This window comes from Castor canadensis, chromosome 11 (assembly GCF_047511655.1).
Source record: "Castor canadensis chromosome 11, mCasCan1.hap1v2, whole genome shotgun sequence".
Taxonomy (NCBI): Eukaryota; Metazoa; Chordata; class Mammalia; order Rodentia; family Castoridae; genus Castor; species Castor canadensis.
The window spans coordinates 85,863,590-85,882,163 of NC_133396.1; the positions used below are offsets into that span (position 1 = coordinate 85,863,590).

At 40.8% G+C, this 18,574-nt stretch overlaps 1 protein-coding gene across 3 annotated transcripts in view; it reads right to left on the minus strand.

Moving 5' to 3' along the window:
• Window positions 1-18,574, minus strand: part of Brinp2 (BMP/retinoic acid inducible neural specific 2) — a 94,914-nt gene that overhangs the window by 8,163 nt on the left and 68,177 nt on the right. For all 3 annotated transcript variants that reach the window (XM_074047394.1, XM_074047393.1, XM_074047395.1), the window contains exons 3-5: window positions 12,023-12,213; window positions 10,763-10,971; window positions 429-534 (exon numbers count right to left, since the gene is read on the minus strand). In XM_074047394.1, the coding sequence (XP_073903495.1) occupies window positions 429-534; window positions 10,763-10,971; window positions 12,023-12,213 (506 nt within the window). The remainder of the gene's footprint in view (window positions 1-428; window positions 535-10,762; window positions 10,972-12,022; window positions 12,214-18,574) is intronic.

Sequence of the window (18,574 nt, forward strand, 5' to 3'; positions counted from 1 at the left end):
TCCACTCTCAGGGTGTGCTTATAGTAAATAGTTGTCCCAAAGTTTGTAGATCTCATTGAGCCACAGCTGGTGACCCGAACCACTCTGCAAAGACCAGTTATTCCTCAACATGTCTTCAGGGTAAAACAGAGGGGTTTTGGAGTAACAAAAGCAATCACTGAACTAGATTAATGTGCTGCTCCTTATAGGATAATGACAGCGGTCTTGAGAAAAGAATATGTTGAGTGAAAGAAGCAATGGGTCTTAGCTCTAGGACAAACTATCAGATGTTTTCTCAAAAGAATGATGGAAAGTTGTTATATATAGGTCCAGAACTTGGGTAGTTCTTATTTTAAGAAGGGCTTAATTAAATGTGAAGGTAGAGCCTTTTCTTGCTCTTTGGTAACCTAGGTTTTCCAGCAGTGTGAAAACCATCATGTACTGCTTACCCAGTAACTGCACCTTGTTCTCTGGACTCTGCACCAGGACAGAACTGACTGAGTCCAGATTGTCATAGTTGCTGCAGCCCAGAGGACCAGTCCTGGTCTCTGTGACCTAGAGAAGGAAGAAGCAGGAAACAGATTTAGAAAACAAGAGGAAATGTTCTCTTTGCCCTTTCTTTTCAGTCATCCAATTGGAGACTCCATGTCATGTCCTTGACTGGCCAATGGAATAGCATGTGTCTTTCCCTACCCTTGTCCCTAGACAGTAGCTGTGATGGGCGACTAGTGGCACAGTTGTACATAAGTGGGACACTTTCATAGAAAGCCAAAGAGAATTTGTGTCTAGCTGGAGAAAGGTGAGACCTTTAAGTTGAAGTTGTCCTTTTTCCTCTCCTGGAGGAAGGTGGGGGGCAGATGTGGTCCTTGTTAGCCTGCTTGTGAGCCCAGCTGCATCACTTGATGTGGTACTCACAGGCTTTGGGGATTCTGAAGATGAAAAGCACTAGAGAAATATGACTTATGAGTATTATTATTAGTATTAAACATTTAAGTCCCACCTCAGCACTGAGATGTCCTTAGAGAAAATCAGCCATGGGCTTATTGCATATTTTAATAAGTATATTAAATATACATAAACTCTTATAGCCATGTAATATTCCAAAACACCACAGAGCATTTAAAAATATTATAAAGTTGGCCCATCCATTTTCCCTGATGCTTAAAGTATAAGATGAAAAATGGGGAGCTTTAAATGCACTGAAATAATTATGTGATAAGAATGATGGGGACCCGAGGCCCTTTCTTCTCAGGATCTCCAAAGACTTTGCCAACAATCAATCAACCAATCAACGAGTATTTATTGAGCAGCCACCGTTCAATTCCATACAATTCGTCAAATATTCATAGAGTGCCTTTCTGGAGTTCTTCAAGAAGTCTACCTGATACCTCTGACCTCTTCTTGTAGCTCCAGGCACCTCTGCCTTGCAGCAGGTATATGAGTTGCAATTTTATTTCCTTTTCTGGGAGTATTTGGTTCATGTCTGGGTCCCACATACTATAGTCTCCGCAGAGGTAAGCTCATATTAATTTTGTTCACCATGTTGACAACTAGTACAGTGTTTGGCATAATAGAAACTTAATGAATTAGAGAATGCATAACTAGTATGTTCTAGATTTTGCAGCATGGAGAGGTGGGTATAAAAATATACAAGTTATATAATGATTTTTTTCAGCAGGTGGGTACATTCACAAATGACTGATAGACATCCAAATTGTGGCACAAGACTGTGTCACAAGGAGCACTGAGGAAATTATATCTGTAAACAAAGGGAAAACAAGAAAAGTAGCAGAGGAACTACATATGAGCTGGTCCCTAAGGATAAGTAGAAAGTGGCAGGTAAGAAGATAGTGGGAACACACTATGAAGAAGAAAGAAGAGGCAGCAAGGTCTCCAGCATATGGCTCAACAGTGCATAGCACACATGTCTAGTACCTGCTAGTTACTATGGGGAAATGCCAATGTGAAAGTAACATGATAGTTACTTAGTTACATAGTCTACCTAGGGTTAAAAAATGTGAATGGAACAAATTAAGTGAGAGATGGTGTGAGAGTGGCTCAACATACAGTAGGGAAAGAGACTGGAGCTTAATAAAGTAGTCTAGAAGACTTTATGGGGAGGTGAGCCATAAATTGGTTTTGAAAAATGAGCAGGAATGGGAGAGATGTAGGAGGAAATTAGAGAAAGAAAGGTGACAAACACCAAGAGGACAGCAGGCAGCAACAAACACAGTGCTTGAGAGGCACCAAGATGCACTCAGATGAAGAACAGAACCAAGATCACTACAGGGCAGGAATGACTTCTGTATGGTTTTCTGTACTGATGAAACTTCACAGGAACTTTCTGGGACCAGTCTTCTAAACAAACAAACAAACAGAAAACCATGGTTCTGAGAGTTGTAATACCCAAGACTACATAGTTAGTAGGTGGCAGAAAGAGGATTTTTTTTTTTTTTTTGGTGGTACTGGGGGTTGAACTCAGGGCTTTGCACTGGCTAGGCAGGCACACTAACACTTCAGCCATGTCCTCAAAGCCCCCAGTTCTTTTTTGCTTGTTTGTTTTTTACTTAATTTTAAGATAGGGTCTCACTTTATGCCTGGGTCAGCCTGGATTGTAAACATTCTAGTTATTCTTCCATGTATAACTGGAGATGACAGTTATATGCCCCTGCACCTAGCCATTGGTTAAAGTTTTTGTTCAGGCTGGCCTTGAACCCTGATTCTCTGGGCAGGAATGACTTCTGTATGGTTTTCTGTACTGATGAAACTTCACAGGAACTTTCTGGGACCAGTCTTCTAAACAAACAAACAAACAGAAAACCATGGTTCTGAGAGTTGTAATACCCAAGACTACATAGTTAGTAGGTGGCAGAAAGAGGATTTTTTTTTTTTTTTTGGTGGTACTGGGGGTTGAACTCAGGGCTTTGCACTGGCTAGGCAGGCACACTAACACTTCAGCCATGTCCTCAAAGCCCCCAGTTCTTTTTTGCTTGTTTGTTTTTTACTTAATTTTAAGATAGGGTCTCACTTTATGCCTGGGTCAGCCTGGATTGTAAACATTCTAGTTATTCTTCCATGTATAACTGGAGATGACAGTTATATGCCCCTGCACCTAGCCATTGGTTAAAGTTTTTGTTCAGGCTGGCCTTGAACCCTGATTCTCTGGGCAGGAATGACTTCTGTATGGTTTTCTGTACTGATGAAACTTCACAGGAACTTTCTGGGACCAGTCTTCTAAACAAACAAACAAACAGAAAACCATGGTTCTGAGAGTTGTAATACCCAAGACTACATAGTTAGTAGGTGGCAGAAAGAGGATTTTTTTTTTTTTTTTTGGTGGTACTGGGGGTTGAACTCAGGGCTTTGCACTGGCTAGGCAGGCACACTAACACTTCAGCCATGTCCTCAAAGCCCCCAGTTCTTTTTTGCTTGTTTGTTTTTTACTTAATTTTAAGATAGGGTCTCACTTTATGCCTGGGTCAGCCTGGATTGTAAACATTCTAGTTATTCTTCCATGTATAACTGGAGATGACAGTTATATGCCCCTGCACCTAGCCATTGGTTAAAGTTTTTGTTCAGGCTGGCCTTGAACCCTGATTCTCTCAGTCTCTGCCTCCTGAGTTAGCTAAAATTCTTGGCTTGAGCCACCACACCCAGCTTCAGAAAGAAGACTGTAACTTTAGAGTCTTCAGACACTACTTTAATACCTTTTGGTCTCCTAAGAAGAGAAGTCAAAGGCTGACTGAAAGTAGTGAGTTTAAGCCACTTAAGACACCATCACTCCCTAAATAGCAAATTTTCTAAACAATATCACATGTTAGTGATCTGTCCTCTCCTGAGAATGTTAGCATTGGACAATACATGTTCAACATGCTGGGGTAGACATTGATATTGTGACTTTTATTCTGCTGTTTGTAAAGGTCAGGTCATTTCATGGGAAGACAATCGATTAGGTAGGTTACAAAAGGGTGTGAGCTAATCCTTATTAATTTTGGCACAAAGATGGGAATGAGAAAGAGATAAAGCTCCTGATCTCCTGAATGAGGGGAGGGGCTAAAGTCAGTTCTTTACAAGGAAGGCTTGTCCAGCTTTCTCTAGATCCCAAAGTCATGGGTGTTTTCACTGCTATTCTGTTCTGAGATCATGTCTCTCTCCCCTAGAAAAGTAAGGAGCTAGAAAGAAGAGAGGAGCTGGGCAGAGTTTGATATTGCCTGGAATTTACTGAAATAAACAGAATGGCCTGAGACAGCCCCTCCTCATAGTGTGGAGTGATAAAAGCCCCAGTGTCTCTGAAAGGTAGTCAAGAGAATCCTGCAGCTTTCTCTGTAGAAGAGGCAGACAGTTCTGGGCTCCAGGAGATTATAAAGAGGGTCCATAGAGGAAATGGAAAGTACAGCTCACTCAGGCACACACGTTCAGAGTGCCTCAGATAAGCTTTCAGAAGAGGAAAATAATTGTGTGCTAATTGGTCTGTTGACAGAGACCATCCTGCCTTCAGAAAACCCTGATGGATCTCAGGTTCATTAACACATCCAATTTTCCATAAATACCAGATTGTGCAAACCATCATTGCAGAGAACCCATTCTTCCAGACTGTCCTCACTTCCAGACTGCTCCTGTCTGACCTGGAGTGTGTGGAGTGGGTCGGGAGGGAGGGCACATGCAATGTTAAGCAGAGTAAAATGGGCTTCTAATTATGAACCATGTGGCTTGGCTTGGAGAGCACAGCTGATGGTGTGTGTGTTTACAGGGGCTACAAAGTGAATCCCAGGCTGCTGTGGTGAGGAATTCCCATAAGCTGCTTTTAAGGAGGCTTTGTGAGAATCACTCACTTTTGCTATCCCAAGGTCCAGCTGTTTTTGTGTGGGCTCTTCAGTTAGTTCATAAGTATTTCAAACCCTCCTTCAACAAGTCTTTCCACACCCTTCTACTATACAGAGGGTGAATGAGAACTAAAGGCCCCCTTCCCTCCTTGGTGACCCTGATTCCTTCCCAGAAATTATAGGCAGGATGTGTATGTATCCCAGACTTTATGTTTTGTGAAGTGGTTTCATATTCTCTATATCATTTGGTGTCACCACAACTCTGTGGCAGAGTTGAGTGACATTCACCATGTTTATTATTAGGTAGATCAAGAGTGCATTGACTAATCAGGACAGATTGCAGCCTTAGTGCCTAGGCAGGGTTCTGGAGACCTCCTAAGCTGCATTTGCTCCTTGACTTGTATCAAAAAGATGTCTGGAGGTTCCAGGGGAGGGATAAAGATAGGTTAGGATAGTGTGTAGAGGGTTGGAGTATATGGAAGTGTTTCAGTTTTTTAAAAAACTGGTGTAGTCATATTAGCTGAATGTGTCTGATATACAGATGAGTCAAATAGTAATTCAGATGGTGAAGGAGAGAAATGGAGTTCAATGACTCCTCAAGGTCACAGACACAGCAAGCATCAAGGCTGAAGCCCAAACCCAAGTATTCTCACTTCAATAGATTTATTTCCCACTGAATTGTGTAGCCTGCCTTCACCTCTCATGCCTTTTATTGAGCACATTATCACATACCAGATGCTGTAAAGGGACCCGGAGCTATGCACACACTGCAGAGTTTCTACTATTCTACTGTCATGGTTGGTGTGGAGAGAAGGGAAATAGGCATGGAAACACCTGAAATGTAATGTGACAAATCCTGCAATAGAAGTGTGTGCTGATCAGGGAAAACCTTGCACAGAGAGTGATGTTCAGTGTGGTCCCTCAGGAATGTGTCACATAAATAAACCCAGGAGGCAGGGTGCCACTTTACATAGTGGTGCAAAGAAGTTGCTACAAAAGAGTAAAAAGCAACTGCACATTTGCTTAGAGAAAAAGGTAGATATGGTGTAGGACTTTTCTTTTACAAAGGCTGATGAACAGAACTCTTTCTAACCCCACCACCTCCATCCAGAGTAATGACTGCTGGAAGCCAGTTCGACCACTGCTAAGACATGCTCAGTAGAGGGAGGAAGATGGTAGGTGCCAGAGCAATGAGAGAAGACTGTTAGCTAGCACAGATAGGCTGCAGGGTGCATCCAGGCTACTGCAGTGCCTTTGCTATACAGAACTGTAAGTACTAAGCATTTTAGAACAAAGAAATGCTCTACAGTAGAACAGCATTACCCATGGTCCATTACAGAGGTGAGAAGAGCGGTTGGGTGGGATGTCGACACAGTCATTTGCTCCTCAGTCAACTAGTATGTCTTGGACACATCACATGAGGTTTCTATCCCTCACTACGCACTGGGAAGGGTGGAGGTGAGAGAAAATGTGGAATCATCCTTGTTTAGTCATGGTTTTCTGAGTTGCATCCCATGGGGAGAACCAATTGCACTCCTAGACAGAGGAAATGCCAGGTCAGGCAGCCCAGTGAAAGCTGAATATTCATCTCACATATGATGTGTTGTTGGAGGACTTTACAAAGAGGTTTCCGAGGATAATGGCCCCTCCTATGAGGAGAGGGACAGTGTCTCTAGCTCTGGGAAGTGCATCCACAAGCATTATAACAGCTGTGGTTTTGAATACCTACCTGTCATTCACTCCACCATCAGACTTGACTTAAGAGATTGGTCCAGTAACCAGGGTGGAGAGTATACAAACAAGCCTCACTCTTCAATTTAGGCTAAGTGTCCATTCTGAACTAGACTTTTTTTCTCAAGAGAATTGTGATACTGAGAGGAAAAAAATTAAGTATTCATAAAATTATAGGTATTTATAAAATTCAGATAATAAATAATTATCAAGCACTTTCTAGGTGTCAGGAACTGAAGACATAACCATGGACAAGGGAGTAGTCCCTGTGCTAGTAGTATTGACTGACATACAAAACAGAAAGATAGCATTCAGTCAGGACCAGAGTCAGCTCCACTGACAGGCAAGGCTACATGTAAGTGGAAGCTACTAGGATATAGAAAAGTCTGGGATAAACAGAGAAAATAACTCTTGGATAAGAGAAACAGGAAGATGAAGCAGTTGGAGGTGAAAAGTAGAGATGTGTATTCCAATAAGAATGCAAGGTAGTAAGCTGGGAGCGTAACCATCCCTTTACAAGTCCCAGATGTCTGGACTGGATATAGTGCCCTGTCCTTGGAGATCTGTGATAATTCTTCAGAGAAGAATAAACCTTCTTTGTATTGAAGATACCTTGAGTAGATTTCTGGGTTTTTTTCAAACATGCTTATAGGTATTTGCACACACACACTGAGCAGACAACCTTAACCCATGTAGAAAATGCCAGCTCCAGTAATGCCCCTCATTCATTTGTTCATCATTTGACAACTGTTCACACATTATCATAATGTGGCAAGTTCTGTGCTCTTCCAGGGAATCAAAGCTGAATAAGTCCCAGTCTCCCCCACAAAAATTTTAGTCTCACGTAGACACAATCATATTAGCTAGCCACTAAAGTTCAAATAACAAGCGCTATTAAAAAAAAAAACACTGAAGAGGAGCATTTAACTATGTTGGGAGTAAGAAAAAGCTTCACCAAAAAGTTGCCTTTCTGAGCTGAGCAAAGAAATGTGAGGAAGAGCTACTTGGATCAACAGACAAGCATTGCAAGAACAACAAAAAGCAAGTGCTGATAAAGGAGATATGAGAACACAGATAATTTTAATGAAGACCAGTGGTTAGATAAGGCTGGGTTACATGGTCTGGATGGTGAAGAATCAATGGGCAAGAACAAAGATGGCAAAAAATGTGAAAGGACTGTTCAGAGATGATCTTCAATGATCTTACAGTTTTGTTGAGAAAAAGAGGAATTAGCCCCTTTCAAACTCCAATGATGTTCAGGTTCATACCATTTACACATTTTCTTATTAAACATCACAGAGATTCCTCTAAGTTGAAATTGTCCTACTTATTTAATAACTTTATGATGAGGAAACTAAAGTTCAGAGAGAAGTTTGGTAACTTGTTCAAGACCCCACTACAAACAGTGGCAGTGCCAGTACTCTTGAGTGGGAGCCTATGTCCCATAATGCAGTCTGGAGCCATGGAAGGGTTTGAAGAAGGGGATGACATGATGTCATGATTTACACTAACAGTAGCAGCATAGAGGGTGAGTCAGGGAGAAATGCTGAGAATGGAGACAGGAAAGACTAGCTAAAAGGATAATGCAAGAAAATCAGGTGCAAGTTAATGAGGTCTTGGATTAATGGAATAGCAATGAGCATGAAGAGAAGGCAAAGGGCAAGGTGGAGATGTATGAAAAGAAGTGACTGTAGTGATGGATCAATGAATCTAAGTTAAGAGGAAAATGAGGCCATTAAGGGGTAATAGAAAGTGTGAAGTTGGTCAGGTCAAAGGATTGGAAGGAACATTAACGGGACCTTTGAGTTGCTGATCCAATGTCCACCTTTCATTTCCTGGTGAGAATTTTTCAATTCTTCAGCTGACACAGACCACTGCAGGACTGAAGGACAAGAGGGGTTTCCACAGAGTTCTATCTTCTTATGAAACCCTCTCCATACTAACAGTACATTTTCATTATTTTAGCTGCCTAAGAGACCCGTCTCATAAATGTACCTGTTAATGGCAAGACAGCCTCATCTCTCAGGTTATGCCCCTAGACATTTTAACTGCTAAGCTGATCTCTGCTAACTTCCTTGTGCTGCCTGATCTCATGATCAGTCCTCAGGAAAAAAACCCTACAGTTGCAAACTCTTCTCAGGAGTCCAATTCACTTGTTTGTCTCTAACCCCAATCTACCTTCCCTGAGGATGTGGTTTCCCCTTCAGCCTTCTCTAGTAGTGGCTGTTTCTGTTCCACACTCAAACTCCTGGGCATGGCAGTGAGGCAAGACCTTCACTGTGACTTCCTAATCAACTGTTCTTCCTTCCTGACTGACCATCTCTGGCTCCTTCAAAGTCAGACCCACCATGTATTATCACCCACTATTCCTCTTTGTTGCAGTTTATTTGGGACTCCCCCATCCTCACTGAAGAGTTTTAGTAGTAAACTCACCATCATTCTTACCACTGCAGGCCCTATCATTCCTATTGACGTCTACATCCATACAGATAATCCTTCAATATTCTAGCCTCTCAGGTCCCTAGTCACCTTGCCTTGTCTCCTCACTTTTGTTCTAGTCCCGCCTTAACAATCAAGACCCAGGACTATGCCATAGAACCTGATTTTACTAGCAACTGCATGCCCTCTGCAATTCCAATATGAAGCATCACACACTCATATTTCCTCTAGTCTCTTCCCTCTAACAAATCACCAAACCTACTAAGACTTTCAGTAACCGGACCCGACCAACTTTTCACTTTTTATCATCCCTATTAACCCTTTTCTCTTTTTTCCTGACTTGGATTCCTTGCTCCAACACTTTAATGACTCATTAGTATATACTCTCAACTCCCTAGCCTCTTTTTTTTTTCTTTCATCATATATATATACATACATACATACATACATAGTTTGTTATATCTAATCTTTCTATCTATTCCCTGTCTGCAGGTACATGAACTGCTGAATGTAGCTGATATAACTCACAACTATGCTGACTGGTCTTCTGCTAAAATGGTGACACCAATCTCACACCTCTGAGTGCTTGCTACCTACAAGTCCACTACATTTATTCAGTAGTTGACACTACTAATTCCTATTCTATGAGGAAACCATGTCATACATTCTTTTCTCAACAGTTCCTTCTCCCTCCTGTTAGCCAAGGACTTTGATTCTTATTTCACTAAGGAAATAGAACCAACCAGAAGAGAAACACTACATCTCCGCCCCCCAACCACATCCAACCATCCTACAACATCTGTCCTGTGTACGCCATATTGCCTCCCATCACAAAGGGTGGAGTATCCCTGCTTCTACATAAGACCAATCCCTCCATTGCCACATGGAATATCAGCCCCTCTAACTCAAGAATGTCACTCAAGGATCTCCTATCTCTGCTGCATCATCATTTTGTCCGTTTCTATGGAATTATTCCAGTGAACATACCAATAAACTGGAATATCTTCCACCTTAAAAATAAGACACAACCTTCCTAGGGCCCACTTACTTTCCAATTTGCCTTTACAGCAAAAGCATAGCTGCTGTTCATATCTGATTCTTCACTCTGTTTCCTTTTTTGGATCCTCTCCACTCAGCCATTTGTACCCTTTCTGTCACTGAAAGCACTCCTCTGCAGGTTACCAGTCACATCCAAGTCACCAAATCATAGGTCAAGCTTCTGTCTTCACCACAGTGACCACTCATCAGAATTCTTTTTCACCTCTCTAAAGTCACAGTAGTCTTCTCTCTTCTCCAACAAGGCAGAACACTGGCTAAGGCCCTGGCCTTAGCACTTACCATCTCCTCTTCCTTCAGTTCTATATGCAGATGGTCTCCTATCTTTCAGATCTCAGCCTCAAAGTCTTAAATCCCAAAGTGCCCTTCCTGACCCATCTGGCTAATGTTAGCTGCTCTCTCCCCTCATTCCAGGAAATGTATATTTTATAACTCTGTTTTTTTCTTTATAACACCACCTGAAACTACTTTGTTGTTTTACTAATTATTTCATCTTCCACTAGAATGTAACTGTATGTATCTTTTACAACAGTAAAACAGTCCTTTGGCTACATCCCACCTCACAGTAGATGATGATCCCTGAGTGTTTTCTTATGTAGGATGGGGTGACCCAGCTCTATTTGACGATTGGCTGAGACTCTATCAGAATGCTTCTTTTTCACTCTGGTCAGTTCAGCCTGGCTAACCCAGAGCTGACTAAGACTCTGGCTTCCCATGACCACTCAGGCTGTTACCTTTATGGCCCCTGTGGCTATCTGGATGTGGTGCAGCCGCCGTAGTGTGCTCTCTCTATCGATGAAGTAGGAGGCTGCCAACTGGTGCAGGGTCTCCAGGGACACAGCAGAGCTGTTCCCACTGCCCCCGACTACAGGGACACCGCCTGTTGTCTCCGACTTTCTGCTCAGTTTCCGCTTGTCCACAAAAATGGTCAAGGACTCTTCTCCTATAGCAAAAACATGGGTTCATTGGTGAGGCCTTCAGCTTCCAAATCCCCTACCAATAAAAATGTGAAACCATTGGCCAGGGCAGGTGGGACTAAGAGGGAGTGCAGCCCCTGCTGCGGGCCCCGCTCACCTTTATGGTCTTTAGAGCAATCTTCTTAGACTGTGACAGGGTCACAGATCTCACTGACTGGGAAGCCCTCCCTCTTTTCTTTAGTTATTATATCTCCCAAAGCTTACCCCTCACCCTCAGCTTCTCCATTTAACATCCTCTATTGATCTCTGTCTCAGGCAATCTGCCTCCAGGGGGGAGATACAATTCTCCCTCTCAAGTTGTTTATGAGGAGTTACCATGGCTATTTCTGCTCCCTAGGAAAGGGCAAAAAGCCTTGAAGCTCTGCCTCCCTCCTCCCCATCAAACACTCAACACTTACCACATGCTGGCAAGCTATTCGGAGGGGCTGTGTTTTGTCCACGGACAGTAAGCTGTTATAATAAACCCTGCTTTCTTCTTCCCAGGGCAGAGAGGACTCTGCCTTTTCAAGGCTTTCAATTCCCAACCCCATGTTGCTCCACCCTCATCCCACCCTCATTCTCCCCAGGGGGCCAGAGATTTTGGAACTGGTGTGACTGGTTACCAGCCTTTATAGAGAGGAAGCAGGCATCAGGGACTCAATGGGTATCCACTTCTTTGCCTATGGACCTGACATTGTAGCCACAGCAAGTATTAGGAAGTGGAGGAGCCTCAGGGTTAGCTGGCTCAGCCAAAACAGAACTGGGAGCGCCCCCTGCTGGCATGTGCTAGTAGGCACCTGTGGCTCCCCCAGGTCTTCTTACCCAGCACCCCCACCCCTGGAGGATGCTTACAAGAAAACAGAAATATTGTGGGGTGAATTTGGATGCTGAGAGAATACACGGTTTTCTACTGCACCAGAAAGAAAATATTTCTCAAGCGATCATAGGTCAAGATGGAAAAGGAGCTACATTCAATAGGTCATGAAGCTATTTTCAATAATCTGACAACCAGTTCCTGTAAGTTGTGGTGTTGCTTACCTCCAAGGGTGGCAGAAAGTAGGAAATGAGTGCCATACTTTTTGATCAGGTTCTCAGTAACCTGTTGCAGGTTGGGTCTCCTTCCAAGGAGGCGAATATTCCGGACAAACTCTGGGGCAAGAGGCAGAGGCAAACCGAAAAAGTCCTTCCTCTCTAGAGCCAAGTTGTTCACTTTCCAACGGGCAAACTCCCTGAAGGAAAAGCCAAGAGTCAGGAAAAGAGCAAGAGGCAGAGAATCAGAAGGAGGTAATGTCCTGCTGTCCTGCTTCCACTTGCAGCCTTTATTTCCTCAGTCCACGTCTCCCCAGGTGGAGGTGCCCAGAGCCTGGAAAAGGCCCCTTGGCCCCTCCCCGGGGCCTTCATTTCCAGGCTATGGGAAAGCCCTATCTTAGCCAACCCAACTTTCTCTTTGGAGAGTACCTCATCTGCTACTTTCTGAGCACTGCAGAGTAGCAGAAAAAAAACAGGTATCACAACTGTGATTTGCAGAGAGGTGATCCAGCCTCAATTGTCACACAACACAGTGGATGAGTCACTTATGCCTCACTTACTCACTGAAAAAGTCAGCAAGTCAGTTAGAGAACATTAGCTTTCTAATTTTCTGGGTCTCATATCCCTTCACACTCCTGAAAATAATTATATCCCCCATGTTTGTTTATGTGGCTTATAAACATTCACCTTTTCAGAAATTAAAAGCGAGAAAACTTATTTATTGTTGCATATAACATTGCAACATTTATTGTTACATATAACATAAACAATGTATTTATGACAACAACTGTATGTTCTGAAATGAAACAATTTTAACAAGAAGAGCAAAATTGCTTTGTGTTTTTGTAAAAGTCTTTCATATATGCTTAGGAGAAGAGAGTTGCAGTCTCAGCTCTGCTTCTGCATTCAATCTGTTGTTATAATTCTGAATTTTTGCCTTTGGGACCACACTACACTAAACAAATAGAAGTGAAATGGATGGATATGTGAAGACATATCCACAACCTTTTTGTAAAAAAAGCCAGTGTTCTATATTATACTTTGAATGGATCTTTTCACCCCACATGGTATTATAACGGTATACATTGGTCATCTTGAAAAATGTCAGATCATTGCGTTATACAGATCTTCTACAATTTGACACTTTTCATTATATAATACCAAAACATCAGGTTAGTTAATATCAGCACCAATCTCATCAGAAATGTCTTTAAATATTAGGAAGCTATCAAACTCACAGTGATAAATACAAGTTGTCCAAAATTCTAATTTTCATTTGAAAGCTGAAATTGTATCATTGGTAACAAATACTGTCAGTTTTCCTTAAAGAAGCTGGCTTACTTCATTTATGATTTTTTAAAAAAATCTCCAAACAGTGTGATCTGAATAACCATGGATTGTCTGCTGGTTGTGCTTTCAAGAAAAAATGGGATCCCATGCAAAAAGGTGCTTGTTCAACTTGCAACTCAATCACATATGTATTTTTCCTTGACACAACCACAGTTTTTCAATAGTTCAAGATGCGTTTCACATATACTGCCCATTTCATCACACAGAACATTGAAAAGACTCATACTCAAAGTTAAGATTCAATACAATTAGTAGATTGTATTGCTTTAAGGACATTTGTAAATGACGTTAACATGTGTGTGCTCAGTGCATTGCGTAATGATGAAGAGCATCACATGGCTGCCTTTATTCAGATTAAGATGCCACCAGTTTTATTCACCTTTGCTTTTGCATGTTCAGTGCAAATGTCACAAAAGAACTAAGACCTGTATGTTGAGAAGCCCTATTCCACAAAGATGGCAAAGTTCCCTCCTAGCCTCAACCAGGATTTTAATCTTCATGCTTTGGTCCTCACTGGAAATATTTGCATTTCAAGGGAAAAAGACTTCTAAGGGGAATGTTGATAGTCAGATGAAATTTAAAGGACTGTACACAGTTGTAGGAAAGGAGTTTTCCATTTTCTCCCATATTATACAGGTAAGAGCCAGCTGCACCATCTTAGGAAGCAACAATATGTAAAGTCTTCACAGTCCCTCACCTATCCCGAACTGTTCATTGTGACTGTGCTAAACCTTAGTCTAACCTTACCCCAGAAGCCATGGAGTGCAACTGATGGAGCTGAAAAAAAATGAATAAAAGGATTAAAAATAAACAAATGAAAGTCCATTCCCAATTTGAGGCTATAGAAACCTCCCATCTAACTAACTCAAGGGGCTGAGACAGAGAGGAGGAGCACATACTAAACATCACTTGGAAAACAAAGGAAAATGGGTGACTAATTTGTGGTTTCAACAGTCTTGGAAAATTCTTGCTATGTGACTTTATTTATGTAAGCAGGCATGTTCATGATAATATATTATCAGTTTTTTCTTTTGTGCAGGAAATGCTAAAGTTTTAAGTACAGGGTATTTAAAAAAGCATTTGCTAGTCCAAATCCCACTGCATAGTAAAGAGCAGTTACCTGATTTCATTTCTAACTGGCTCGATGAAAACAAGTATCCTTTCATTGGCTAGTTGATAATTACATTGATGAATCATCCAAGAGGATTACTAAAAACAGAAACATCAACAATAAAAGTCCCTTCTCAGACCTCCTGCTGTGGGGTAGGCCACACCTAAACTTCATTAACTAATAATTTCTATGGTATTCTTTTTCTAGATCGAGAGAGAGAGAGATTTTTCCACCACCTTTTATAATTTCTTAGAATGGTCAAAGCCTCTTCCTGAAAGGAAAGGCCACTTTACTGTAGAGGTGAATCCCACTTTAATTAGATCTAATAAGTAAAATTGGTTTTCAAATGGCTTGCTTGGTTACTTCATTTAAGACTGCCAAACATCACCTTCTCTGAGAAGCATTCCCTGACCATCCTACCCAAAAGGGGCATCCTCGCTCATGCTCTGCTACATGTATTTATCACTACCTGACATTATCTATTTTTATTTGCTTTTTCCTCATGATTTTTTAAAAACATAAACTCTACAAGGGCAGAGATTTTTTTCTCTCATTGAATTCTAACTCTAGCAAGAGAAAGGTGCTAAATATCTAACAATAGAACAGTAGAAGCTTTCCAACATATTTTTGTGGAATGATTGAATGAGAGATTCTTCATGTCACATATTTCATGTCATAGCTTTCCTAATCCACTGGTTGCAAATTATAGGAAAATTGATTTAAAATAGTTTTAGAATGAGAATATAGGGAGCAACAACCAATTAGTGATTGATCTGAAATGAAATAAAGCATTCTAAATGTGTATACTTATCAATGAAAAAATTAGGTTTGATTTATAAAAGTGTAAAAGGCATAATTTTGAGCATTAAAAAGTATAAACCCAGGCACTTCTGGTATATTCTTTTACTTTTTCCATTTATATTGGCTAGATCCTCTTATACTGTCTTTGATAGATATAGACAAATTCCAAAGACTGACTGTCCACACGCCAAAGTCCAGTGAGTGAAAAAAAAAACCTCTCAGTCAGACTGTGCTGTATTTTACCTTCAAATTTTAGTGGTTAACATCTCCACTTCTCTACAATGAATCCTGCAAATTCTGCCACACTCATTGTGTTAAATTTTGTCCAAAGAAGCAACAACTTAGAGCTTTACACTTTTACTCCATTTGACATTAGACTTAGACTTAGAAAGCCATATACTTCATTCAAACCGATAGTTTCGAGGGCACCTACTTAAATGAGGAACTCAAAACTCAGAAAGCTAAGTGATTTGCTCTATGTCACACAACTACTAAAGGAAAAGCTGAACCATTAGAACTGTAAGAAACATTTGAGTAGCATTTGCCAGTCTTTTCCATGTTATTGTGTACACTGAAAATTCTCTTTACATGAAGCATTGAGTCTTAGGCTGCTCAGACCCGAAGAGATCAGGGCAAGAAATTCTGCTACTCTAGTTCTTGCCCAACTGCCTCAAGGACTAGGGGTGGGTCAGTACATAGACACACCTGTATTCCATAGTAGCATACACAGATGCTGGCATGCATGCTGGTTAAGAAGTCAATTCCAAATCCTGTTATGTATATGACAAAATCATGAAACAGAGGGCAAGTGGTTTGCCTAAAATAATACAACCAGTTGATAGCAGAACCTGAACAAAAAAAGAATACCCTGACCTTTTCCCAGTACTATTAATAGCAACTGTGATGATGGTGACAACAACAATAACTAAAACCCAGAGAAGGTAAGAAAGTAACTTTGATGAAATTAATTAGTGGGAGAGTTGAGCTTAAACTCAGTACCAACAGCTGAGGTCAATACCATATTGTTATTTCTACAATATTATTTTCCTTTATGTGATGAAAGTTAAGTGTATTTTATTGGCCTCTCATTATTCTTAAATATTTTCTGTCTTCAAACAAAAATAGTGTCATTATCCAGAACATTCCATTTATCTACACAAAATGTGAATTTACTATATATACAAGATACAGTCTAATATTAATACTGAAACAAAATCTTTTCAGATTAAAGTGGTTTCATTATGTCCATTTTGAGTGAAAAAAATCCAGCTCATACCCAGAGCATCATGGGAAGAATCAGAGACAAAGACCTGAATCCACATCCCATGGCTGCTCAGGAAATCACAACGCAGAATGAAAAATGACCTAGAAAAATGAATGATACTGTCTTAGGAAGAATTTAATGAACAAATGATAAAAATAATGGCTAATATTTAATGAATTCTTACTATGGGCTAGAAATTCCAAGCATCGTATGTAGGGATTAGCTAATAAAATACTCTACGGGGCGGGGAAGTATAATTACCCTCATCTTATGGAGGATGAAACTGAGGGACAAATATGTTAATTCGTCCAGTAGGCAACAGCCAGTAGGTGAAACAAGCAGGATTTTAACACAGGCTGTCCTTTACGGGATGCAGTTTTGACTACTACTTCTGTCTGTGAAACTCAAAGGGGCAGCTGTGATATTGTGAGGAGAGAGAGAGAGAGAGAGAGACAGAAAGAGAGAGAGAGAGAATAATTGGAGAGAAAGATAGGGACTACGTTTGAAGAAATTCATCAGAGAATTTCATTGGAGAAAGGATCCAAAAGAATTCATATGAGGGGTCACATTTACAGAAACCAATAAACAATAACAACAAAACACTAAGCAAAATCTGCTTCCATAGGAATTGCAGCAGAGTGTTGCTATGCTTTGGATGTGATATGACCTCCCGAAGATTTATGTTGTAAACTTGGTCTTCAGCGTGACAATGTTCAGAGGTGATGAAACCTTTCAGAGGTGGAAGGAGAGATCAGTTGAGGTGTTGTACTCAGAAGGGATTAAAGTAATTCTCATGAGACTGGTTAGTTCTCCTGAGAAGGTTGTTATAAAAGAACACACCTAGTCCCTCCTCCTGGCTTTCTCTCTTCTCTTTCTCTCTCTCTTTCTCTCTCTCTTCCCCCTTGAACCTCTAGAACTGTGAACTAAATAAATATATTTTCTTTGTAAAGTACTCAGCATCAGATAATTTTGCTTTGTAGTAATGGAAAACTGACCAATACAGGTGTCAGCTCAGAATTAGGCACCAAGGCTTCAGCCATAGGAAGGTTAAGATTATAAGGCTTCAGTGGTTTCCCTTTGTATTCCAACTAGTTTCTTCCCTGCCCTTTGGGGCCCTTCACTGAATCAAAATAACAGTGTGTGGGGGGGGGAAATATCTGTGAATGGAGTTTGAGCCAAAAAGTGGTAAAAATGTGCTTATAGAACATATTAACCTGGTTCTTTCCAGCATCTGAAAACCTCAGAAGGCAATACTGGAAGGCAGCCTGAGCTATTCAAAGAATAAATGTTCACTTCTGATTTTTCATTTAGCAGTTTTTTCCAGTAATAAAATAATCAAGATGCTCTTTTTTCCCTAAGAAAAGAATGTTTTCTATATATCAATTATATTAACACACAGTGCTTCAATTAAGCCATTATCTTTGTTTCAATTAAGACATCAAGTAAATCTCCATTTCAATTTAGCCATTTCTCCTGAAATCTTCTCCCACTGTGTTTGTTAGACAGTAAACAGTCTGAGAAAGCAAACATTTCAAAGAGTAGTATAGTCCCTGTGGAAAGTGCCTTCAGAATAGCACAGGCCACTACATAAAGGGCACCTGGCTTGAGTCAAAGGGTGAACAGAGCTCTTCAAGGTAGATTTTGCCTGGAAAAGGTATTCACAGGGCACCTCAAAAGGGTGCTTCAGGAGACTGCAATCACCAGCAGAAGTCTGCTTTATTTTCCATCTCCCTCTAGCATACTTTAGTTTTGAGAAAACAATAGTTATTTCTGTTAAAGGGTTAACATACTCACAAAATCACTGATGACAATCAAGACAAAGTCTAAAACAGGTCAAATCCAGATCAGAAGGTATAGTCCAGCATGTTATCTCAGCCATACAGACCATACATAGAAATATATTCAGAATATTTTAGATATAAAGATACAGAGAGCGGGCTGGAATATAGCTCAGTGATGGAGTGCTTGCCTAGCATGTATGAGACTCCAGATTAGATCCCAGCACCAAAAAAGAAAAGAAAAGAAGGAAAACACA